The sequence below is a fragment of the Neophocaena asiaeorientalis genome, unplaced genomic scaffold (genome assembly GCF_003031525.2).
Source record: "Neophocaena asiaeorientalis asiaeorientalis breed wild unplaced genomic scaffold, Neophocaena_asiaeorientalis_V1.1 scaffold198, whole genome shotgun sequence".
In the NCBI taxonomy this organism is placed as follows: Eukaryota; Metazoa; Chordata; class Mammalia; order Artiodactyla; family Phocoenidae; genus Neophocaena; species Neophocaena asiaeorientalis.
In genome coordinates, this window is record NW_020175221.1 from 7445812 (window position 1) to 7470776 (window position 24965).

General features: G+C 40.5%; 2 protein-coding genes across 3 annotated transcripts in view; one reads left to right on the plus strand and one right to left on the minus strand.

Annotated features, from left to right (window-relative positions):
- Positions 1 to 21553, plus strand: part of PLPP1 (phospholipid phosphatase 1) — a 112014-nt gene extending 90461 nt beyond the window's left edge. Inside the window, exons 4-6 of one of the 2 annotated variants that reach the window (XM_024765344.1) lie at positions 7645 to 7702; positions 20343 to 20519; positions 21140 to 21553. In XM_024765344.1, the coding sequence (XP_024621112.1) occupies positions 7645 to 7702; positions 20343 to 20519; positions 21140 to 21271 (367 nt within the window). In that variant the 3' untranslated portion in view covers positions 21272 to 21553. The remainder of the gene's footprint in view (positions 1 to 7644; positions 7703 to 20342; positions 20520 to 21139) is intronic. The other variant, XM_024765345.1, reaches the window with a different exon arrangement.
- Positions 21554 to 21569: 16 nt separating this feature from the next.
- MTREX (Mtr4 exosome RNA helicase) overlaps positions 21570 to 24965 on the minus strand; it is a 133354-nt gene continuing 129958 nt past the window's right edge. Inside the window, exons 26-27 of the mRNA XM_024765343.1 lie at positions 23127 to 23231; positions 21570 to 21705 (exon numbers count right to left, since the gene is read on the minus strand). Coding sequence (XP_024621111.1) covers positions 21653 to 21705; positions 23127 to 23231 — 158 coding nt within the window. The 3' untranslated portion in view covers positions 21570 to 21652. The remainder of the gene's footprint in view (positions 21706 to 23126; positions 23232 to 24965) is intronic.

Here is a 24965-nt window from a genome sequence, read left to right on the forward strand (position 1 = left end):
AAACTGGCTTAGATAAGGTGGGTTAGGTGATTTGGAGTCTTTTTGCACCAGGTCATGAACTAGGGGAGATCATCTTCCCCTAGTTAGTGCACCTATTCATGTTTTACCCTTTGTCATACCTACTCTCTCCTCATCTGTTGTTAGGGTCACACAGTTTCCCTGGTGAGGGTTTGGGACCATTTCTTCCCGTCACCTGATTTTCAAGACACACACAGTTCTGCTTTCCTTTATCTGAAGGTTCTCAGCAACTTCCTACTTTCCAGATTCCTGCTTTTTGCAAGATTCTTCCCTAGACACAAGACACATGATCATTTGTTTTTAGTCATCAAACGGTTCATTAAATCAAGAGTTAAAAATACCCTATGCATGTACCAATTGTCTCCTACTTTTTTTCTCCTTTTTTTCATTTTCCGTGGTCCTGCTGGCTTCTCTCCTTTAGGGTTCATGATCTAATATCTGTGGATATTTGTTTGGTATATGATTAACTGATGTTAGTGGCTATGCAGTGGTGTTTGACGCTTTAATATTAATGAGTAAAATTGAGTAGTAACATGTGACTTATTTCAGAAAGGCATATTTTATGTATAAAGTGGCTTGGTTAAAATTGACCCCATTTAATGTGGCATAGCTTTATATAGAAATATAATAAAATCATGGTAAAAATAATTCAAGGAATGTATGACAGGGTTTTTGCTGCTGATGAAATAAGTTTTCAGTCTCTGGGTGGTTCAAGGATATAAGATGAATTTACATTATTTTTTGTTGTATTTTATTTAAATTAAATTGGTTGGGATCACCTTATGTTCCTCCACCATTTATTACCTTTGTCTCTGTATCCTTTAGAGCAGAGATACTCTGCAGTTCTTGTATTTCTAGACAGTCTGATCTCTTTAAAAAACCTTCCTTCTTCAAACACTCAGTATTAAACTAACATGTGTATTGGCTCTGTTACTTGTAATAACCAGAGTTAATATACTGAATTTCAGTGGTTTTAAATTATGTGCATATTTTTTTTATTGGAAACACAACTTGTGATATTTAAAAGTACACATAAATGTCCAAACATTTCATTGAAAGATGTGAAAACAGGCTTCTAGGGCCTGAGTCACTGCTGGGTTCTGGGCATGAACTTATAGGTAGGGAGCTGCTTTTGTTTTTTAAATAAGGACAAAGTTTATTTATTCTTTTTAATTTTATTTATTGATTTTTGGCTGTGTTGGGTCTTCATTGCTTTGCGTGGGCTTTCTCTAGTTGCGGTGAGAGGGGCTATTCCTCGTTGCGGTGCGCAGACTTCTCATTGTTGTGGCTTCTCTTGTTGTGGAGCACGGGCTCTCGGCACGTGAGCTTCAGTAGTTGCAGCATGTGGGCTCAGTAGTTGTGGCTCACAGGCTCTAGAGCACAGGCTCAGTAGTTGTGGTGCACCGGCTTAGTTGCTCCGAGGCATGTGGGATCTTCCCGGGCCAGGGCTCGAACCCATGTCCCCTGCATTGGCAGGTGGATTCTTAACCACTGCGCCACCAGGGAAGTCCTGGGGAGCTGCTTTTGTACTCCAAGTAGTAGCACGCTTGGCAGAGAAGCTGTCAGGGAAACTATTGCTCAGGAAGAGGAGTTTGGGGTGGGGTGTGTGTGTGTGTGTGTGTGTGTGTGTGTAGTGGGGAAGAAGTTTGTAGGAAATTTATAGCAAGCATATTGAAGACACTTTGATTACCATTTAAAATATTTTCCTATATATATATTATCCCTGTAATAACAGGTTGTGTTTCTAATATCATTACTGTAAAATGTGAAAGTTTTTTTTTTAATCCCCATTTGATAGTTTTCCCCAGAGCCACTGTTAACAGTTTGTGTATCCTTTCTGTTGTTTTCTATGTATTTTTACATTAAATGTGAACTATAGTTTTATGTGGTTTACATAAATGACATTTTAAAATATATCCTGGAGATAATTTTTTGTCAATTCACATAGAGTTACTAATTCCTTTTAGCTGATTTGTAGTAGTCAGAAAAACAGTGATAGAATCATCTCTTGGGTCCTTGAGTTGCCATCAGTGTTGCAGCAAACATCTTTGTGCTGGTGCTTTGTTTCTCTAGGATGCCTTGATGCCTTAAAGTGGAATTACATATAGACAGATACATTTAGATAGATGTTGCCAGACCACCCTCTTAGAATTGTGTGCTTGTATCAAGTGAGTATGAAAGTACTAATTTGTCCCATTTTATAGCCTACTTGAGTCCCCAAGTGTCTTAGATGTGAGTTTTTTTAAGATAATAACTTGATATCTCATTGCTTAAGCATTTAGTAACAGTTATTGGTTTTACAAATCCTTTTGAAATAAAGTCGGATGAATATGGGGACATTGTTCATTAAGGGTCATTCCTTCTATGTACAGTTGTGTGGGACATATTTTAACTTTTTTACAGGATCAGTCCATGTTTAAAGGTTATCACAGAAGGGAAATTTAACATGTCCTTCAAATTAATTTGCTGTTATGTAAACTTCATAATCAGGAAATAACATTTGGAGAAAATGCCTCATTTTGCAAATTGACTTCCTTTTATTTGGTCTTTATAGCATACATAGAACAAATTAGTATTCTCTTAAGATGATTATTTGCACATAGATGACATTTATTTTGTCACAGATCATCTAAGTTCTTCTTCATATATTTACTTCACACATGTTGCCATGTATAAGCGGTGACTCCTGTTCTTTCTGATGGGTGCTTCCTTCCTGGAGATGGCAGGATTAACGTTGATGCTGGGCTTGCCTGCCATTCACAGGGATGGAATCATGGTATGGTGGGAAAGAGTTGGGAAGATTCAGATTTAAACCTCAAAGTGATGTGACTTTTTTGAGCTAGTTGCTGAACCTCTGGGAGGTTCCATTTTCTCTATGTGTAAAATAGGATTGACAGTTCCTGTTATGGGGGTTTTTGTAAAGAGTGGAAATTCTGTGTATTAAGTACCTGAACATAGAAGGTACTCAATAGCTTGTAACCATTAACAGTCTTTTGACAACCTTTCTGCTTTAGAATGCTTTAGGAAGCAATTTTAGGAGAAAAAGGAAGTTCTCCTAATTTGCAACAGAGCCACTTTGGCATACCCAGTGAATGGTGGAATAGTAATAATTGGAAACATTTGTGAGTGCTGGCCACTTTATAATTAAAAACAAACTGTTTTTGCCAAACTATTGTATCTCCTAGTAGAGCAGTTTATTTTAGATAACATTTTATTAGTTCTAAGTCTTGTTTAAAAAAAGATTGCTTCTAAAGATGCAGACGTAGAGAATGGACTTGAGGACACGGGGAGGAGGAAGGGTAAGCTGGGACCAAGTGAGAGAGTGGCATTGACATATATACACTACCAAATGTAAAATAGATAGCTAGTGGGAAGCAGCCGCATAGCACAGGGAGATCAGCTCGGTGCTTTGTGACCACCTAGAGGGGTGGGATAGGGAGGGTGGGAGGGAGACGCAAGAGGGAGGGGATATGGGGATATATGTATATGTACAGCTGATTCACTTTGTTATAAAGCAGAAACTAACACACCATTGTAAAGCAATTATACTCCAAATAAGATGTTAAAAAAAAAAGATTGCTTCTATTTCTGGCAATATGGAGGATTAGAAATGCTTACTGATACAGTTCAACTAAACATGCTAGATGATATAGCACACATATACATATGCACATGTTTTGTATTATATATTAAAATATACATAAATCTTAAAATACATATAAATCTTTTAAATAAGTAGCTGAGCTGGTGGGAGAGTAAAGGAATTTTTATGAGGCTGGGGTCAGTTAATGCTGTAGATTTGATGTGTGCCCTGAAAGTACCTGCCATTTCCTGGTAGCCTAGAGCCTGAGTTTTGATAGTCTCTGAACATGGGGCACAGGAGATAAAGGCTGAGGCCAGAGCAGTGTAAAAAGACAAATGGAAGGCCTGTGGATAATATAAGGACTCTCAAAGGGCAACATCCTCCCAGGAGGAACCATCAAAAAGAATCCTTAATCATAATATCATACTTGTACTCTTCTGAGGCCAGAATTCATACTATCTGTGTGGCTTAAAGAAAAAAAAAAGGAGAAGTTTGAAGTGGATTGATAGTGAATCCAGCAGAAGAGAACACATATTTCTGGAAGAATTCTCTTTAAAGCAAGGACTCTTAAGCTTCCCTGCAGGCAGAGTCCCAAGAATATGAGCTCATACTCTAATATAAATGAACATATAATCTATTCTAAGTGAGAGTCAGATAAACTACATAAACTCTCAAAGATTGCAGATATTAGAATTACCCTATAGAATATAAAATCAACATGTTTGCTGTATAGAACTAAATTAAGAAGAGACTGAGAATATGATGTAGGATCAAGAGAATCAAAATTCACTAGACAGATTTGCAAAAGATCCAAATCTTCTATAAATGATACACACATAGTAATTTAAATTAAAAAAACAGATTGATTAAACAGATTAGACACAGTGAAAGGGAGGGAAGATAGACCTGAGGAGACCAAGATTAAAAACAGAAAATAAAGGTTAAGAGATGTGGAGGGATAGAATGAAATGTCTAACATGTTGAATCAGAATCTCAGAAAAATGATAATAGGATGGAGGATACATAATTCAAAGATCAAATTACTGAGTCCTATCTATCCAAAACTGGTGAAGTATCCAAATCCTCAGACATAGGAAGCCAATGAATACTAAATCAGATAAATAAAAGGAAATTCATACTTAGAGACATGATAACAAAACTGCAGAATATTGAAGACTTTGGGGGTAGAGGAAGTAATTACAGAGAAAAGACATATAACTCAGAAAGGCATGGCAGACATATGGCTCACATTTTAACAGAAGATAGTATGATGATATGCTCAAAGTGATGAGAAAAAAATCATCAACCTAGAATTCAAGGTATCATCATTCAAGAATTAATGCAAAATAAAGACATTTTCAACTAAAAGAATAACTAAAGGTGTAACCGTTCTGTGTATTTTACTGTTTTGTGAGTTGGGAAGAGGAAAGGAAGAAAAGTCAGGTGGTAGGGGAAGAGCAGTGAGGTGACTAGGAGGTTATTTGTGATTTAACCTCCCCATGAGCCCCAGAATACTTAGTAAATTCCATTAAAAAATTAAGAAACACTTTGTGTGAGTTGATTGCTCTTCTGATGACTGATAAAAGCTGGATTTGGTTGTCTTTGCAGTTTGTAAGGCTGAATGCTGATGTCGATGTTATGGTGAATTGAGGAGTAGGAACTCAGACCCTGGGGGCGGGTGGATGGCTGTGAACACTCTTAAGGCTATGATTTTGGGGTTCAGACCAGGTTTAATGAGTTCTCCCAGGAGAAAGGGATGCCCTGGCTGACAAATGTTAAGAAAAAAAGTCATCTTAAGTTTGCTATTTGGAATAGAATCCCATTCACAGCAAGTTACATAGTCAAGACCAGTCTACTTGCTCATTATTTACTAGACTATGCCCCAGAGTTAGTGCAAACAGCTCCATTTCTGAATATATTTTTATCTCTGTAAATTTTCTTTTTGAATAGTCTTTCATAAGCTTTGATGGAAAGCTAGCTTAAATTGTTACTGTATGTATATACTTTCATCAGAGTGGCTATAGTGAAGTGAGATGGTAGTCTAGGATTGGTTAAAATCTTAAGAACAGAGCAGGGTTCTTAGACCAGGGCCAAAATCTTAAACTTTTCAGTTGAGGTCACTGTGATGAAAACAATCTGCATTTTGACTATTCTTTGGATGTTATTAAAGTATCCATACAATTGTTTGTTCATTTGTGAATTATGGACATAATAAAATGCCCATAAAAGCTGTATCTCCTAGAGACTTCAATAGAGATTTGTATGGAATATGAAAATAATTTGAATTCATGTTTTCAGTGTTTTCTTTTGAATGGAAATAAAAGCCAATGTTACCATGATGTGTTTGATAACTTACTGTGGGTGAAGACTTAGAGACTGAGTCTCTAAGCTCTCCCTTTATGTCTTTAATCCCTGTCTGTCGAAGTCAGAGCCAGACTTCTTTGGCTGATCTTAAACTGGATAAAATATCTGTTTACATATTCAGAATAAACAACTAAAACCATTTTGTTTTCAACTAATGAAATCACCCTGTGAATGAATCAGAGGTGTTCGAAGCCATTACGTGAGTCTGGTTTTTATAATTTTTGTGGCACAATCTACAGTGAATACTCTGAACATGGAGTTTCAGTGAAACTTTTGCTTGGCTTTGAGAACATTTCTGTGATCATGGTCATGTTGGCTTGATGGGACTTGACAATCCTTGAAATTGGCTTTTATTAACTTTAGGCTCTTCAATATAACTTATTGAAACTAGTCATAAAATGTACAGAACTCTGCTCAAATTATCTGATTTAAAACAAGGATTTGTATTGACCTTTCAATAGCCAAGTAGTTGGGAAGGCTAAAAATGATTTATTTTTCTTGTTTTACATAGATTAAACCCAGGATAATTATCAAGTTTCATCACGTAAATCCTGTTTGGCACAGGAAGTTGGAATATTCTCTTTCTTAGGAATGTATCTGATTATAAAAAAGACTATCATAATTCTTGGTGGAGTCAGCATCAGTATCTGTGTAGGAAGTCTCCACTCTCCTACTTAACTCTCAGTTGCCAAACGTTCACACATGACTTTCTGATACGTGTTTTAGGAGTCTTTTCTCCTCTCTGAATCAGGGGAACCAAATTCCTTTTGAACCAAGTAGGGTGTAATAAGTAAGATACTTAAGAACCTGGTTCCTCTTGGTTTTGTTCTTAAGTGCAATAGAATTAGGTTTCGTAAGCATGCTGTCATTTTTAGGTAGAAAGATGATACCTAGATGTTTATAGACTATAATATTGAAAGAGCTGGCTCATCAGGTACAGGACTATCCGTGCACAGTGTGAAAATAAATGCCAAACAAAAGCACTTAATCTGGTGGGAAATCTAAGGCAGGATGCTAAAATAACACTTAAAAATTTTTGAATTTATTTCTTAAAAAGTAGTCAACTTGTGAGTGTTCCAAAGGAGGTATTCATTACTGCTGTTCAGGGACAAACCCTTCAAGTGGAAAATAAAACTTAAATCATGGTTACAGAAGTTTTTATGTAATAAAGTCAGGCCTTTTATGCCAGTTATGGCTTGTCATGTATTACTTCAGAAATGCTTGGCAAGTTTGTTCTCAGTGACTCATTACCCGTCTTAAAAGTATCAATAAAATGATGCTGAGTAGAAATTGGACCTCAGACCCTCCTAGGACTCTTTAACTACTGCCTGCCCCACCCTTCTGATTTCTGAAGGTAAGGGGAGAGAGCTGTGTACACTGGGGAGGTAAGGAGATTTATGAAATAAAAAATATTCTTTGGGCTTCCCTGGTGGCGCAGTGGTTGAGAGTCTGCCTGCCGATGCAGGGGACATGGGTTCATGCCCCAGTCCGGGAAGATCCCACATGCTGCGGAGCGGCTAGGCCTGTGAGCCATGGCTGCTGAGCCTGTGCGTCCGGAGGCTGTGCTCCGCAATGGGAGAGGCCACAAAAGTGAGAGGCTCGCATACCGCCAAAAAAAAAAAAAAAAAATTCTTGGTTTCTAGGAGAGAAAATTAATGTTTCTTTTCTTTCTCTTCTAGATTGTCCTTTTACTCGGGCCACTCTTCGTTCTCCATGTACTGCATGATGTTCGTGGCAGTAAGTACTTTGTGTCTGTTGATGGTGGCATACGTGCTGCCTGCACTTTATGTGTTCAGCTTTGGTGTCCTCTACTGTGAGACCCCTCTGACATTCTCATCGGCTTCACTTCTCAGTCAGCTGTAAGCCATTGCTGGCTGCACTAAGTTCAGAGGAGAAATGGATGCCTGTGCTCCTGCCAAAGCCAGTTACAATTGTTTGAAACAGCTTTTGTCCTTCATTTAGAGGAAGCAGACAGGCGCGTTGTATAGCAAGCTGCAAATTGGGAACCTTCAGGATAATAGGGAGTCTTTACTCCTGAAGCAGACAAGTGGTGGAGGACACTTGTCACTTTTCTGACGATGGTAGCGGCCTAAACAGATAACCATCAAATCTGCAAGCCTGGTGCTAAGAATTAGGTGACATGTCCCCTTACTTTGGGACGTATTTTCTGAAGAGGTTTTCTGGAACATACAAACAGCTTCTGTGTAATCCCAGCAGGTCACTGCTCTGAAATACAGGCCAAGGTGACTGCTGCCCCTCACGACCTCACCTTGACGAGAGCCCTGGCGTCGTCTGCACGGCATGGTGCTGAGCAGCCCGGCCTTCCCTGAGGGCTGCTGGGGTGAGGAGTTTGGTTTATTGCACGTGAAGGCAGCTGTTGTTGCTCCTATTTGAGCAGGTTTTATTTTCCTTCCACTTTGTGAAACATTTCCCAGACTGCTTTCCATGGGACTAGAAAGGTTCTAACTTCAGCCAGTTGCTGCTTCAGGAGCTTGTCATCTGTACAGTCTCCCGATGGCGATTCTAATTGCACTTGCATTATACAAAGTCAACAGTGAAGAGTTAGAGAAGACTGGTACCCATATTTTGCATATCAAACTAGAGATGAATGTGTAGTGAGAGTAATTAGTGGAAGACCAGGCTTTAGGGCACACACAAGGGGTCTTTAAATGTCAATTTAATTGACTTTTATTTTTTATAATGTCTTCTGTGTCTGTGTGTCTCTCTGTATGTATAAAATTATCAAAATTTGGTGGGAAAAGAAGGGAGAGGAGAAGATCTCTACCTTAACAGATCAGCTTTAATTTTTGTCTTGATTTTCTTTGTAAGTGGATTTTTTATATAGTTGTGCTGTGTAAATTTGCTGTTTCCCATTCCCCTTCCCCCTCTGATCACATAAAGTGCTATATGATATTAAATTCATGACATGGATTAAAGATTCACGATGTGTATTGTTAAGAGTAGCCTGCTGGGAGTTATTTGGTTTCATTTAGAGAGAATTTAACATGTTTTACCAAATCTTCCTTTTATTTGAAAAAAAAATTCCAAAAAATGAAAGAATGTAAAATTTATAAAACGTAAAAATTGCAGATGTGTTATATAAAATTCAAACCCAAACTTCAAAACCTTTTCAATAGAGCTAATTTTTGGCTTCTTCAACATTTCTGCAAATTGCAAGGCTTTCATCTTATGTTAATTTTGTGAGGAAGCAACAGGGTACCGGTTGAGCAGAATTTAGTTTCCTTTTTAAAATATTCACCCAAATGTTTCTGAAAATGTGCCATGGGAAATGGGACTTATTTGACGGTAGTAACAGCAAATACTGTTCTAGCAATCTCTGTTCATTTATCTTTTTAGGAAAAATTAACAAGTTTTCTAAAGGGAGCCACCATATTTTTTTCTCTTTAAACAGGACATGGGGAGTGGGGGAGAAGGGGAAGGCTGGCAATGGCTAGAGCTATTAATATATCCTGAGAACTTTTCCCAAAGCAAAGTTTGTGTCTATACTGAATGGCTTTTGAATGTTTGTAGGCCCCAGAGCCAGACATCACCAGGGCTACTTTTGTGGTTTGTTATTCCCTCACCTGTGTGTCAGTATATTTAAGTCCCTCTTTATGAGAGAGAACTAAGAATCTGAGGTTTGGTTGATATTGATGATGATGTGCATTTACACTACTCTTAAATTTTGACTCCTTCTGAAAGCTCCCATGAAGTAGGAGAGGAGGGATGATTGCCACCCTTTCACAGTCATAGATGGGGAAATAGGGGCCTTGGGAGGAGGCCGCTAAGGTCTACAAGCTCTCTGGGAATCTCTTGTTAATCAGGCTCCCTTGCTTTGTTGACTACTTGAGCTGGACCCTAGTCCAGTTATTTTGAAGAAGGTCAGGTGATGCAGATCTCTGAAAATAAAATGGTGACATATAACTTCCACTGTTTTGTTTTTATAAATTTATTTATTTTATTATAAATTTATTTTATTATTTTTTGGGGGGCTGATTTGGGTCTTTGTTGTCTCTGTTTGCGGCGAGCAGGGGCTACTCTTCGTTGTGGTGCGCGGGCTTCTCACTGTGGTGGCTTCTCGTTGTGGAGCATGGGCTCTAGGCACGCGGGCTTCAGTAGTTGCAGCATGCAGGCTCAGTAGTTGCGGCATGCAGGCTCAGTAGTTGTGGCTCGCAGGCTCTAGAGCGCAGGCTCAGTAGTTGTGGCGCATGGGCTTAGTTGCTCCGTGGTATGTGGGGTCTTCCTGGACCAGGGATCGAACCCATGTCCCCTGCATTGGCAAGCATATTCTTAACCACTGCACCACCAGGGAAGCCCTCCACCCAACAATGGCTAGAGCTATTAATATATCCTGAGAACTTTTCCCAAAGCAAAGTTTGTGTCTATACTGAATGGCTTTTGAATGTTTGTAGGCCCCAGAGCCAGACATCACCAGGGCTACTTTTGTGGTTTGTTATTCCCTCACCTGTGTGTCAGTATATTTAAGTCCCTCTTTATGAGAGAGAACTAAGAATCTGAGGTTTGGTTGATATTGATGATGATGTGCATTTACACTACTCTTAAATTTTGACTCCTTCTGAAAGCTCCCATGAAGTAGGAGAGGAGGGATGATTGCCACCCTTTCACAGTCATAGATGGGGAAATAGGGGCCTTGGGAGGAGGCCGCTAAGGTCTACAAGCTCTCTGGGAATCTCTTGTTAATCAGGCTCCCTTGCTTTGTTGACTACTTGAGCTGGACCCTAGTCCAGTTATTTTGAAGAAGGTCAGGTGATGCAGATCTCTGAAAATAAAATGGTGACATATAACTTCCACTGTTTTGTTTTTATAAATTTATTTATTTTATTATAAATTTATTTTATTATTTTTTGGGGGGCTGATTTGGGTCTTTGTTGTCTCTGTTTGCGGCGAGCAGGGGCTACTCTTCGTTGTGGTGCGCGGGCTTCTCACTGTGGTGGCTTCTCGTTGTGGAGCATGGGCTCTAGGCACGCGGGCTTCAGTAGTTGCAGCATGCAGGCTCAGTAGTTGCGGCATGCAGGCTCAGTAGTTGTGGCTCGCAGGCTCTAGAGCGCAGGCTCAGTAGTTGTGGCGCATGGGCTTAGTTGCTCCGTGGTATGTGGGGTCTTCCTGGACCAGGGATCGAACCCATGTCCCCTGCATTGGCAAGCATATTCTTAACCACTGCACCACCAGGGAAGCCCTCCACCCACTGTTTTTAATTTCAAAGAATATTCTCAGCTGTATCATACTCCATGCCTTTTATTTATTTTTGCTGTTCTTCTTTGCTCCTTTGACCCTTCTTAAAGTATCTGTATATTCACTCAAATAGAAACTTTTACTGAGCTCTTCTGTGAAATATGAAATTAACGTATAGAGGGTGAAATTATCCAGAGGGCCTTGATGGCCAGCCCACTCTGTGGACACCCAGGAGCAAGCGAGGAGGCAAATTAGGGCTGTAAGCAGAGGGCAGATTACCTCAACTCTATAGTTCGGTGGTTGGGTCAGTATCAGCTATTTAGATGTAAAGGTATAATGCAAAAGAAAAAGCTCAAATAGGTTTGTCATAGACCAAGAAATTTCTGGAGAAGCAAGCAGACCAGAGCAGCCATGCACTGCGTTTCACTGACTCGGAGCAGTGGAAATATTTAGTTGATGTGGATGTAGGCTCCAGCTTTTATTTCAGCCGCTGAACACACAGATGTCGCCTTGCCTTCCAGCGTTCACATTTATATACCACACTTAACCACTACGCCCCCGCCCCAGATTCCTTAGGCAATGACTCGCCTTGCTCCCCTAGGCATCTTGGCATCATGCGTCAGTCCCAGATTCAGGTGGAGATGTAGTCATTTAAATCCTCTCTGAGAACAGTCTTTGATAGCCAGAACTTCCCTGTCAATTCCTGACACCCAGAAATTAACTTCTGGTTAAAAATGTCTCCTAAAGAAAATACCCGACCATTGTTCTCCTCAGGCAGGGAGCCGAGCCCTGCACATTTTACAGTGCCTGGAGTTAGACCTGTGAAAACCACCTAGGTTGGCGGCAGCGCAGGGTAGGGTTGCATGTAGCCAGTTGATGTGCTTAGTGACTCCCCTGGAGTTTGGCCACATGCCAGAGATTCCAAATTTACTTGATTGTTCAGGAAAAGAGGAATGGGATGAGACTGTCCTTTTTTCAGTACAGTAAGGAATACACTAAAGTACTTTTCCCAGCACTGTCATATTGAGACTGTAACCTCAGAGTGTTTATATCACTGCCTGTTATGAAATTTCTATATAAAACACTACAACAGGAACCCAAGTACCTCTCAGTGTCAGTGCTTCAGCTTGGCTTCCCTCCCTGCCACAGAATGCCTTGTGTCTGGGCCTTGCCCCCATCTCTGTGTTTAGATAGTGCTTGCCCCCATCTCTGTCTTACTCAGACCCTCTGACACCACCTACTTTCCTCAGCATTTGTACAGTCCCTCATGTGGCATTGACCGTACACTACCTAGCACTGTTGATATTTCATGAAGATGTTTCTCAAACTGTGAATTAATGTGAGCATTGGGCAAAGGGCCCATAAACTACATGAATCCTGCCTAATTTTAAGGTAGGATTTGAGATTTAAATTCAGGAACTCTGTGAATCCTAAAGATGGTAAAATTAAAGTCTAGAGAAGAATAAACTGAGGCCTGCCTTGCAGTGCTCTCCTGGCCAGGTCTCTCATCAGATGAAGGTGGAACAATACAATGTGCCTCGCTTGGTATTAGAAGCAATGTTTCAAAATAAGTAGACCAAGGTATATTTCTTTGTGTTGAGCATGCTGTTGCTAGTCTAATTCAGGGGTTGGCAGATTTTTTCAGTCACAGGTCAGATAATATTTAGGCTTCGTAAGCCAGGTGCGATCTCAGTCGCATAGTCTTCTTTTTCAAATAGCCCTTTAAAAATGTGAAAATAATCCCTTGACTGTGGTTGAAAATGGGGGGGGGACCCTCTTATTTTAATATGATTTTTAAATTTTTATTTATTTATTTTATTTACTTATTTTGGGCTGCATTGGGTCTTCATTGCTGTGCGTGGGCTTTCTGTAGTTGCGGCTAGTGGGGGCTACTCTTCTTTGCAGTGCATGGGCTTCTCATCGTGGTGGCTTCTCTTGTTGTGGAGCATGGGCTCTAGGCATGCGGGCTTCAGTAGTTGTGGCACACAGGCTTCAGTAGTTGTGGCTCGTGGGCTCTAGAGTGCAGGCTCAGTAGTTGTGGCGCAAGGGCTTAGTTGCTCCGTGGCATGTGGGATCTTCCCAGACCAGGGCTTGAACCCGTGTCCCCTGCATTGGCAGGCAGATTCTTAACTATTGCACCACCAGGGAAGCCAGAAACCGTCTTCTTTTAAGAGTAAAGTACAGTCATACCTTACTTTATTGTGCTTCACTTTATCACACTTCACAGATAGTATGTTCTTTGTAAACTGAAGATTTGTGGCAACCCTGCACCAAGCAAGTCTATGGGTGCCATTTTTCCAATAGCATTTGCTCACTTCATGTCTCTGTATCACATTTTGGTAATTCTCAAAATATTTCAGACTTTTTCATTATTACTGTTATATCTGTTATGGTTATCTGTGATCAGTGATCTTTGATATTACTGTTGCAAAAATATTACAACTCGCTGAAGGCTCAGATGATCGTTAGCATTTTTTAGCAAAGTATTTTTAAGTTAAGGTATGTACTTTTTTGAAGACAAAACGCTATTGCACACTTTAATGGACTGTACAGTACAGCGTAAACATAACTTGTATATGCACTGGGAAACCAGAAAATTCATGTGACTCTCTTTATTGCGATATTCACTCTACTGCAGTGGTCTGAAGCCAAACCCACAATATCTCCAAGGTATGCCTGTATTAAGAGACTTTATGAGGCAATAGCATTTTATAGTTAAGTGTTACAAGGTCAGTCTCGGAAAGGCAAAATAAAAATAAACCAGCTTCAAAAAATACCTTGTTCAACAATCAGATTTTAAAAATGAGGTTGTACAACTAGATCCTTTAATGGAAGCTAAATGTTTTTTTTTTCTTCAGAAGTTTTAGACAAAAGAAAGGTGATATCCTACTCTTCAGTGATAATAATGGAAGAATGTTTATGTAGTGTCATAGACATTGAGTTTCCTTACTTTTTAAAAAAGTGTAATTTTTTACACAAAAGGAAAAATGTGTACAGCTTCTTTTTTCCAGCATAGTCCTGTGCACTGGGAAGTCCTCACTGTTTATTCTGATGTCATCTTTGTGACCCATATCGTGAGGCTCTTCATAAAGTGACCCACAAGTGTTAGCTTCTCTGTGTTTTGGGGGAGGCCTCTCTGCACTTGCCAGTGAAGCACTTGCTGCCTGCATGGTGCAACTTCTTCCTACAACGCTCCTCTCTGGGCTTGAATATCTAGTTATTTTGAGCAAATTGACTCCTGTCCTTTTTGCCCGAAAGAATAAAAACATTGCCTTTATGAATCTCTAGTAATATCCCAGCTAAGCAGCTTTTCTTTCTTTAAAAATATCAGGCATAGTAGCTTATTTTCAACCCATTTTCAGTAGGTTTTACTTTGCTAAGAGAGATTGGACACTTTATCCTGCATTGAGCTGTAAGATTTACATGGGGTTTTCCTGACCAGAAGCCCTACCTGGAAGAGTGGCATTTGCTCATTTTGGAGGCAAAAACTACCTGAAACCTTCCTTTTCACGAAGGCCAGTGGTGAGGCCTGGTTTCAGTGAGAGTGTTCCTTGGAGGATATTGGTGGAGTGTGGCGACAAGGCTAATTCTCTTCAAACTAGTTTCTGCTTTCTGAAACTGGGCTCTGCAGTCAGTGGTTGTAACTGATTTGCTCTGAGCTCTTGATTTGACTCACTGGTCAGGTTCAAGACAGGGAGGGATAGACAGACCTCACTGCAGTCTCCTTTGGGCCTTGAGGTTAATGCTCTCTCCCTATCACATCCTCCTGTGGTATTTGTCTCTCCTCCTCCTTTAAATAATGAAAATGGGGGGAGGGAGGTGTGTAAAGGTTAGTGAAGCATATGCTGTATCTTTGTCTTTCCTGTTAACTCTTTTTCATTTCCCAATTTGTGTCTCCTGGAAATCCAAGGCCTGTTGCATTTTCCTGTATGTTAGAGCAGGGATGCCACCAGGCAGGCTCATGTGTTCCTTTTATAAACATGACTGTTCTCTTAAATATTTCAGGACAGTGTTCAGATTGGTGGGGGAGGTAGGCATAGGAGGTGTAGTCCTTTATACACGAGCGAAGACTGGACACCTAACTGGGGATTCTCCCCCATCCATTTTCTCTCCTTGGCTCACCCTTGTGTTAATTCCCTTTGCTTCCCCTCTTAAAAACTTAGTTACCACTGCAAATCCAGCTCAGTGTAAATCCCTGGATTAGGCCCTTTTCTACCTGCCTCTTTATGTCTACAAGTCTTCCACTGCTGACTGGAGTTTTGTGGATTGCCTTAGTAATGAAACTCGCCAGCTGCATTTGTTTTCATCCTTTGTTCCTTTGCTGTCCTGCACTGGGGCTTCGTGAATCCTGTACTATCACAGTGTGAAGCTTTTGCTTCTGGGAAGCACCTCAGTGAACTGCTGCAGGCCATTGCTTTTGTTCTGCTGTTTCCACCTTGTCTTTTATTTCTAGTTGTGAACTTTCTATTTTGGAGCTTTTTCCTTCACCAGAAAGTTGGATGATAGGATTGGGAGGGATCCAGAGGCTAGAATCTCTCATCAAGCAGTACCCCCTTCCCCCCAATGAAATACCCACTGGGCAAGTCAGTTAGCTAGGCCAAAGTGAAGCATAGCATGTTCAGAGAAGAATGTTAGAATGGGCCTGAGAGAATGATAGATGAGTCATTTGGCTTAGGGGCTCACACCCTTGTACTGTTTGCAGAAAAAAAGTCATAGAAGTAAATCCCATGCCTAGTGCCACAGTTCTCTTGTAATGGTGCCTTCAGTGGACATTTAGTATGTTTGTTCTGATGTGGGATTTTATTTTTCTAAGTTTTTCTCCTTGTTTGAACCCAGGTGTACAAACAGCCTGTTTTCCTTTTCATTTGAAACGTACCTTTTAAAAAAGTAAAACTATCATTTGAGTCACAGAAATTCAAATTTAAAAATAAAACAGGATTTTGGTTAAACACACAGAGAGGAGGCTGTTAACTGTTTTTTTTTTTTTTTTTTTTTGGAATGTCCCCTGCATCGGCAGGCGGACTCTCAACCACTGCGCCACCAGGGAAGCCCAAAACTTTTTTTTTAAAACATCTTTATTGGAGTATAATTGCCTTACAATGGTGTGTTAGTTTCTGCTTTATAACAAAGTGAATCAGCTGTACGTATACATATATCCACATATCTCCTCCCTCTTTGCATCTCCCTCCCTCCCTATCCCACCCCTCTAGGTGGTCACAAAGCACGGAGCTGATCTCCCTGTGCTATGTGGCTCCTTCCCACTAGCTATTTTACATTTGGTAGTGTATGTGTCCATGCCACTCTCTCACTTGGTCCCAGCTTACCCTTCCCCCTCCCCATGTCAAGTCCATTCTCTAGTAGGTCTGCGTCTTTTTTATCTTTTGGTTGTAACCAGCTGACTTATGTATATCTCCTAGAGGAGAGGATGGTTTATAGTAAAGACATACATGGATTAGAACAGGCACACCAACAGGAACAGAACTTTTTCCATGTGTCTCATTGACCACCTGGGTTTTTTACAGTGTGGCTGCCACTCCACTGTGGCTGCTTCATTCGTTTCTATTAAATGGCTCATTCTTATCTAACCATAGCTTTTGCTCCCTCTTTAGTTTGCAAGTAGCCTATCATGTATCCATTAGGTGCCATTTCTACAACTTCTGAAAATAGAGAACTCCTTTTTACTCCCAGTGTAAATCCCAGAGGGCACATTACAGCCCAGCAGATTTCTAGGTCAAGCCTGTCATAAGTCATACTCAGTGCCCTCCCAGAAAATAAGGCAGGGCTATGTGGTCCCCTTCAATTTTGTCTGTGGATCAGCAGTTTCCCCCAGAGGGAAAACTGAAAGCTTTTTAAAAAAATTATTTTTGGGCAGCGTTGGTCTTCATTGCTGCATGCGGGCTTTCTCTAGTTGCGGAGAGCGGGGGCTACTCTTCGTTGCAGTGTGCGGGCTTCAGTACTTGCAGCTCATGGGCTCTACGGTGCACGGGCTTCAGTACTTGCAGCTCATGGGCTCTACGGTGCATGGGCTCAGTAGTTGTGGCTCATGGGCTCTAGGGCGCAGGCTCAGTAGTACTGGCGCACGGGCTTAGTTTCTCTGCTGTATGTGGGATCTTCCCGGACCAGGGCTTGAACCTGTGTCCCCTGCATTGGCAGGCGGATTCTTAACCACTGTGCCACCAGGGAAGCCTGGGAGAATTGAAAATTGTAGATGCTGCCACTGAACCAGTCTGGTACCATATACAACATTGGATATGGAGTTCTGTAAGTTCTAAATCTTAAGAGATAAGCAATTGAATGCCTTACCTCTAATGGGTTTAGTGCACATGTGATTAACATATGCATGTGTGGGAAGAAGGGAAACAGTGGAGATTGCAAAGGCAGGGACCTACAGAGCCTTTTTACTATCAGCTCTGGCATTAAAGCATGAGCTGTCCCTGTATCGAGTTCTAATATAACAGTGCTGAGAAGCATCAGATAGTTTCTCTGAGACAGTTAGGGAAAGATGGAGGAATGGAGACTTCTTTTTAATGAAACATACATACTTTCTTCTCCCCTCTCAAAGGACAAGGAGTAGAATTTAAAAAGTTATAAATCCACGAAGTCAAAGAATGGAAAACGAGACAATAAGCAAGAGGTAAAGATTCTGGAAAGCAGTTAAATGAGTGGTAGGAGGAAGCCAAGTCTCTAGCGCCTCCAGAGAGAGGGAGCTTAAAAGATTTGCACTGCAGAAGCTGAGAAAGGATGAGGAAGCGGAGCCACCAGAAAGACAGCATGGTGTGCTTTGTTGGACCTGCTCGTGTAGGACAGACTTTTGGCTGGAAACACGGGAGGGGAGTTGATGAGGTCTGGAGTTGTTCAGGGCATGTCAACTGTGGAACTCAGTTGACCCAAGGTTCAAGAAACTCAATGTTTACCGCCTTGGGGTCTACTGAAATGGAAGAGTCTTCCCAGGGAAGAGCAGGGCTAGAGGTGGTGCCCAGCTTTTGTAGAGCTACACTGAGTACCCTGGACCCAGGGAAACACAGAACAGGCATATAGGAAGCACACTCAATTAACCAACCTCACCCAGAGCTGAGAACTGTTCTGTGACCAGAGCCTGCACTCAGGCCATACGGCCGTTAGTCAGCAGAAGGGCCAGAACACAGAGTGGAGCACAAGGTTAGGTGTATGATCACAACTGGGGAATCTCAGAGCTCCCACAGGGGGAGTGGCCTCTGGATCCACACCGAGGGGACCATCTGTACTTGGGTAGACGTGAAGAAGAAACTAAGTACTTAGAGGGTAAAGGGTTCACCTCAAGTATACTGCAACTTATTTGATTACTGACCATAACTGAATGTTACTTTCACAGGGACGTTGAGGAAGAGATTGGGGCAAATTAATACTTATTTAACAGATGTCTGCAGGCTACCTAGAGTCAAAGTCAGGGTTCAGGGTCCTTTCAAAGGAAAGTATTGTTAGAGGGGTTTTAGAATCTTAAGTGAGGGAGAGCCTTGAAAGCCCTATCTCTGAGTTTCCTTTAGGGTAGGACTAGCTTTACAACCATTTTAGAGGGTTTTTTTTTGCTTTTTGGTTTTTTTTATTGCTATGTCGCTAGCAGGGATGGGTGCAGTTCTCCCTAAGATGTCTGCATTCATGTAAGTATTTGTAATTCTTAGGTATATGTTTTTATAGTCTAAATAACCCACGCCTTTAACCCTTATCTGAAAAGGTGGCTTAAGAATAACCAGAAGAGGGTCAGTTAAACTTTATATACAAAACTTGGCTTCAGCCCTAGTCAAGGAACTGTCCTCCTTAAAATGAACAAAAAGTTTCCAATAAAAATAGAACTAATGAGGTGAAATCTTATCTGGCATGGCTGTGGTACCTAACTGGGCTTCAGTTGGCACATGTCAACTTTGCCCCAACCAGAACCAACTATCTTCCCAACTCTAGAATTTTGAGACAAGCCTCTTACTCCTTACGTTTTTATAGCTTCACCAACAACAAACAAAAAAAGGGGAGAGGAGCTCTACAGAAAGCCAGTAGCACTTCAGCCAGCTAAGGAGTCCAACTCAGTTAAACAACTGGTATGCTCTTTTAGGGTTAGATGTTTATACTATAAAGTACTTGATAAAATTAGACAACCTCTGGGGCTTTGCCAGGTGCTGAGAACTGAACACATATAGCAGTGCCCAAAGAACTGGAAATGGATTTGTGTATCTATTTTAAATAGGCAGCATCATTGGGTACAGCCACATAGTTAAATGCAGTCCTCAGAAAACAATTTAAGTATATGAGCCATAAATTACTGAGCAGAGTTTTAAAAAATGAATATTAAGAAGTATATTCTTATTGGATAGAAGTTAGGAAAAAATTTTTTTTTACAAAAATGAGACCATATTGGCTGAAAGGACTTCATAGGAAACTATTCCAAATTCATTCTACATTACAGTCTATAGGGATGCACCCGAAGTCAGAGGCAGGCTGACAATGGCAAAGGCAAGATTCTCAGGTCTGATTAGAAAAGTCATAGAACTTAAAGGGTACAGGTGCTATTGAAAGAATAGACTCCTTTACTGGAACTACAAACTGTATTATTTACTTAGGCAGATTATTGTATTTACTTAAAAATACAGATTATTTATTTAGTCATCAGTTGCTCTGTTAAATAATTTGAGGCCAGAGGAGCTCTCAAGTAAATTGTTTGGGTGAATTAAGCAAATTTAGTTCCTAGATGGCTGGCTAGAAAATACAGTAGCTTGGCCCAGGGTAAGGGCAACCTGTGCTCAGAATGCTAGCAGTTGATCCCAAGACGCTACACTAATGACAGTTATAATTCAAACTGCAAGGTGAGGAGCTGCCCCCTGAAATCCTAGAAGGTCCGAAACGCTTACCTTGTTCATAATTTGAAGAGTGATCTAAGTAATAAATTATGTTACTAGGGTAATAGTTTTTATTTTTTAAATTTTTTATCCTTTTGGTTTTGTTTTGGGATTAATTTTTAGGTATTAATGAGTACAAGAATGCTTGCTTAAAGCCCTGTTCCATATATATAGTAAATCACAGATTATTTAATGAATATTAATATTTTGTGACTATCATTTTAAACATCAACCCTTTAGCAATGTGGTGATAATTAATATAAAACGTAGTCTCCAGTTGGTATGTTAAGTTATTTTCTTATTCTTATCTTTTCTGTTAGCTTTATCTTCAAGCCAGGATGAAGGGAGACTGGGCAAGACTCTTACGCCCTACACTGCAATTTGGTCTTGTTGCTGCGTCCATTTATGTGGGCCTTTCTCGAATTTCTGATTACAAACACCACTGGAGTGATGTGTTGACCGGACTCATTCAAGGAGCTCTGGTTGCAATATTAGTTGTAAGTATACAGGGCAACAGCCTACATCCTGATACTGAGAAACACTTGGATAAATAAGTAGAAAAAAATGGCCCAACGAGAAAAGTATGCTAAGGCAGAGAATGTGGCTCAATAATTGCTACTGGGTAAGGACCCCAACGTTATTAAAAGCCATTTTAGGATAGATAGCAAATAATACCTACGTTACTTACTCTTCGCAAAAGTTATTTAAAAATTTACTAAATATTTTTTAACTGTAAAGAGCTCTGGCTATAAAGTTTTCTTTGTAAAGAGCTCTGGCTATAAAGTTTTCTTTGTATGGCTATAAAGTTTTCTTTTTAGTATGAATTGAAAAAACAAGAAACAAAACTAATTTACATGAGGAATGACACTTTCATTAAGGACTAGCAGAGTGAAGCCATCTGCCCAGTACATAACAGAGCAACTCTCAGAATGTCCTTAACAAAAATTCCTGTTAGCCACTAATTTATTCGTACCCTTAACCTGTATCCTGTAAAGTATATCCTTTTGTTTATATTTTGCACACTGCTTATTGCAACTTTGTATATGGTTTTTAAACTTATTTAAAATTGTATCATTAAATACTTTGCCCCATTCTAAATGTTACCTGTTCTATACAGGCTGTATATGTATCAGATTTCTTCAAGGAGAGAAATTCTCCTTTTAAAGAAAGAAAAGAAGAGGACTCTCATACAACTCTGCATGAAACACCAACGACAGGGAATCACTATCGGAACACTCACCAACCCTGAAGGTGGCAGAGTGCCCAGATGAAGCTGGCCAGCTTTCTAAAGGAAAATGATTGCAACCAGAAGGCAAGAGGATGTGTCCTTCTTCCCAGTATACAAGCCTTTAAGGGGACTGCTGCTACTGTACCTCTTGGATGCCCACTTTACCTGTGTGTATATAGTTACATTTAACACAATGGTTATCTAATAGCTCTAAGTTCATTACAAAAAATTTCAAGCCTTTCACTAAAACAAATGCCCCACCTGTACATTTTTTTATTAAAAAAATGTAATGCTTATGTACAACTGTGTATGTAATATGCTTTCTTAGAATGATGCTTGATTTAAATATACATCAGACAGGTGGTGAACAATTTAAAATCCCACATTCCTTTAGCTGTCTCTTTATAAGTAGAGGCTGGCAGCAAACACAATATCTCTCTTGATTTTGGTGATTCCTAAGAGAAAAGAAAATACAGTTTAAATTCTCAAGACCACAAAGAATGTAATTCTTCTCCCCTGGGGTTTTGAAGACAGCACAACAATCCTGATTAAATTTGGTGAGAGGGCAAGCCTGGAAAATACAAAACCTTGCTTGCCTGAAGGACACCTAGAGGAGTTCACAGCCACCTCTGAGAGATGGGAAACTTAGAAACCAGACCCCTGTTCTCATGACTCTTGAATCTAAAGTACCCCGTGCGTGCGGGGGTGTCTAAAATTATTCAGAAAGACCAGACCAGAGGGACTAAGCTGTCCAAGAAGTTAGTTGACCCAAAAGCATGAATTTTTCAGCCTGCAATGGAAGGCACTACATTTCAGTTACCATGTGAAATTCTTTCTGGACTAAGGACAAACACATTTTATCATATAGAAGTTTACAAAACTAGACTTAACCCTGGAGTCATTAAACAGGTCTGCCTCTCTTTAACAATGTTGAAGATATAAGCAGCTTTCATAAGCTTCTTCTTAAGGCACTGAGTTGCCAGCAGAATCACCAGGTTTGACTGTGAGCAGCTGGTAACTCAGAGCAACTATGTGGCTGCTCTTCTTTGATGTTTTAACTCATAGTCCTTTCTCTTGGCCAGCATTCAGATGGAATGAATGAAATTATTTGCAAGCACGTATGCCTCCCCCGATTACTACCACCTTGGTCTAGCCGTTCTTTCCTGATCTGGTCTTCCTGCTTCCACCTTGCTAATCTACAGACTTGCCTGTGATGCAACAGCAAGAACTGCCTTGTGAAACCGAAGTCAGAGCACATCACTCCTGTGTTCAAAACCTCCAATCATTTCAGAGGAAAAAGCTGAGGGCTGGGAGCTACATGACCATTTCTGTTCTTCCTCCAACCCCTACTATTCTACTCATTGTTCAGCTGTGCTCCATCCACACTGGCCTCTTGTTGTTGCTTAAGTATATCAAGTGTCTATGAAGACCTAAATGCCACCTTCTGAGTAGGGGACCCTAGGCCATCGTATCCATCCTCCAATTCCCTACTGTCTCTTCCTTTGTTTTTATTGCTACCTGATATATTTTAAGTGTTGACTTGTTCACTGTCCACCTCCCTGCACTAGAATGTGAGCCCCATTAAGGCAGGGGGTTGTATCTTTTTTGTTCACTGCTGTATTCCCTGGTGCTTAAAACAATGTCTGGCACACAATAAGTGCACAATAAATATTTTGAGATTTTATATATATTCATTTACAAACTTTTTCCAACACACACACACACACTGATATTTTCTTTGGACACTACTACATGGCCCTTCATGGCAATCCAGTGAAGAGCATCTGAAAATGTTCTCCTAGGTTGTGGTCAAGAGCTCAAGTCTCAACAGGATTTGCCTAAATTATTAGAAAAAGCTTGTGGGCTGGATACTGACCTTCTGAAAATTTATTTTCCAGCTCAGTGTTTCCAATGGCTTTTGCTGCTTGACACATTTGTCGAAGTAGTTCTTCCAGGCGCCTCATACAACGAATTATGCTGCCTGGACAGAAAACGAAACAAATCACTTGTAAAGTGTAAATAATCAGGAACAGCAGAACTTTTGTGAAGACGCAAGGAAGGTGAACATGGGATGATTTAACTGACTGATAGTACTTTGAGGGACTTCTCCTGCAGTAAACCAGTAGTAAACTTGACTGGTGACTGCTAGGCACCAGGAAGGCTACAAAGATGAAAAGTTTAATTCCCATCCTTGACTAATGGTAGAGAGCGTCATGGATTTATTATAATGTGTTGACACTTGCTCTTAGAGAGGTAAGTAAACAAAATGCCCTAGGAGCACAGGAGAGAGCAACATGGGTGAAAGGTAGCAAAGGTGACATATAACTTGGGTCTCTTATGAATGAGGTCCCTGTCAGGCAGTGACAAGGGAAGACCACTGAGACAATGTAGAAAAGCAGCTATTCAAGGACCCTGAGTGTGGCCTACTACGGCCTCTGGATACTATCCTGTGAAGAGAATGCAACAGGGAATTTTTAAGCAGGGGAATAACAGGATCAGATTTGTCAATTTTAAAGGTGCAATCAATCATTCTTCTGGACCTTAAAGACTCTTTCATCAGTGCTTTCCTCACACAATGTGCCCTCAATGAAGCATAAAAGAGATCAGTCCCTTCCCACTGGATGTGACTCCCTGTCTGAGACAAGTGTTTGCATCAAAGGTGAAGTTGTAAACACTGTTTCACTTCTGTCAGACTTGCACAAGGAGGGGCCTTGGGATCCTTCCTCTTAAGTGCCACCTGCCTAAGTTTAAAAGTCTTGGATTTCATTTTTAATGTCTGAAATACATTAGGAATATCAGTTCTCTCTGATATGCAAGCTGTTAACTCACACTTCAGGTCCTTATTTAACTCCTTGCAACACTGGAAGAATTCATTAACATGTATCAAGCTCTTGTAATACACTCGATGTGCAGTGTTGAGGGCTCCTTTTTACCTTTTAATGCCTTGCACATTATGGTACAGTGTGCCCAAGGGAGAAAAACAATAGAGAGATTTAACTCATAAAGCAGAATGGAATTTGAGCTTAGACAAAGGCAAAAATATAAGCCATGTACCTAAGAGGGTCATTAGGATTCAGTAGGAAATGCCCATGTACATGTACAGCACCTTTTCTCTCTCAGAAAATGTTGCACAAGGGCCTGGGCTGATAAGGACAACATGCCTGGTTTCTGAACCCACCTATGGGCCAGAGAAAGCAGAACACAAAGATGCTAGTTCACAGCGAGAGGTTTATGGGATGAGATTGGTCAACAAGAGGACCACCAGCACGTATGTCAACCTGAAAGATCAATGGGGATACCTCTCTTAAAAGGATGCTATCATCTCCTACTTACGGGATGTTCACCTAATCTAGACTTGGTTATAAAAAGAGTGAGCTGAGACACCTGGAGTTAGAGGAAAGAAGACTGGATGGTGACCTGGATACTAGGAAAGATTCAGCTAAGTAATTAGCTCTATGATCTAGGCCCTCATTCTACTCTTATTTCCCCTTCTTATTTGTAAGGTAAATGACGATAAATGCGATTTAAACAGAGGGCTTACTTTACCTAACTGGATTTGTCTCACTTGAGATACGAGATGCACAAATTCTGTGACAGGGGCAAAGCTCTAAAGGAATGTAAGGTCATAATACAGTCCTTAAACCAAAATATTCAAAGTTCATACTTTATTGTCCTTCCTCTTCTCCCATTAAAAGGTCCATGGAGTTCTTGGAGA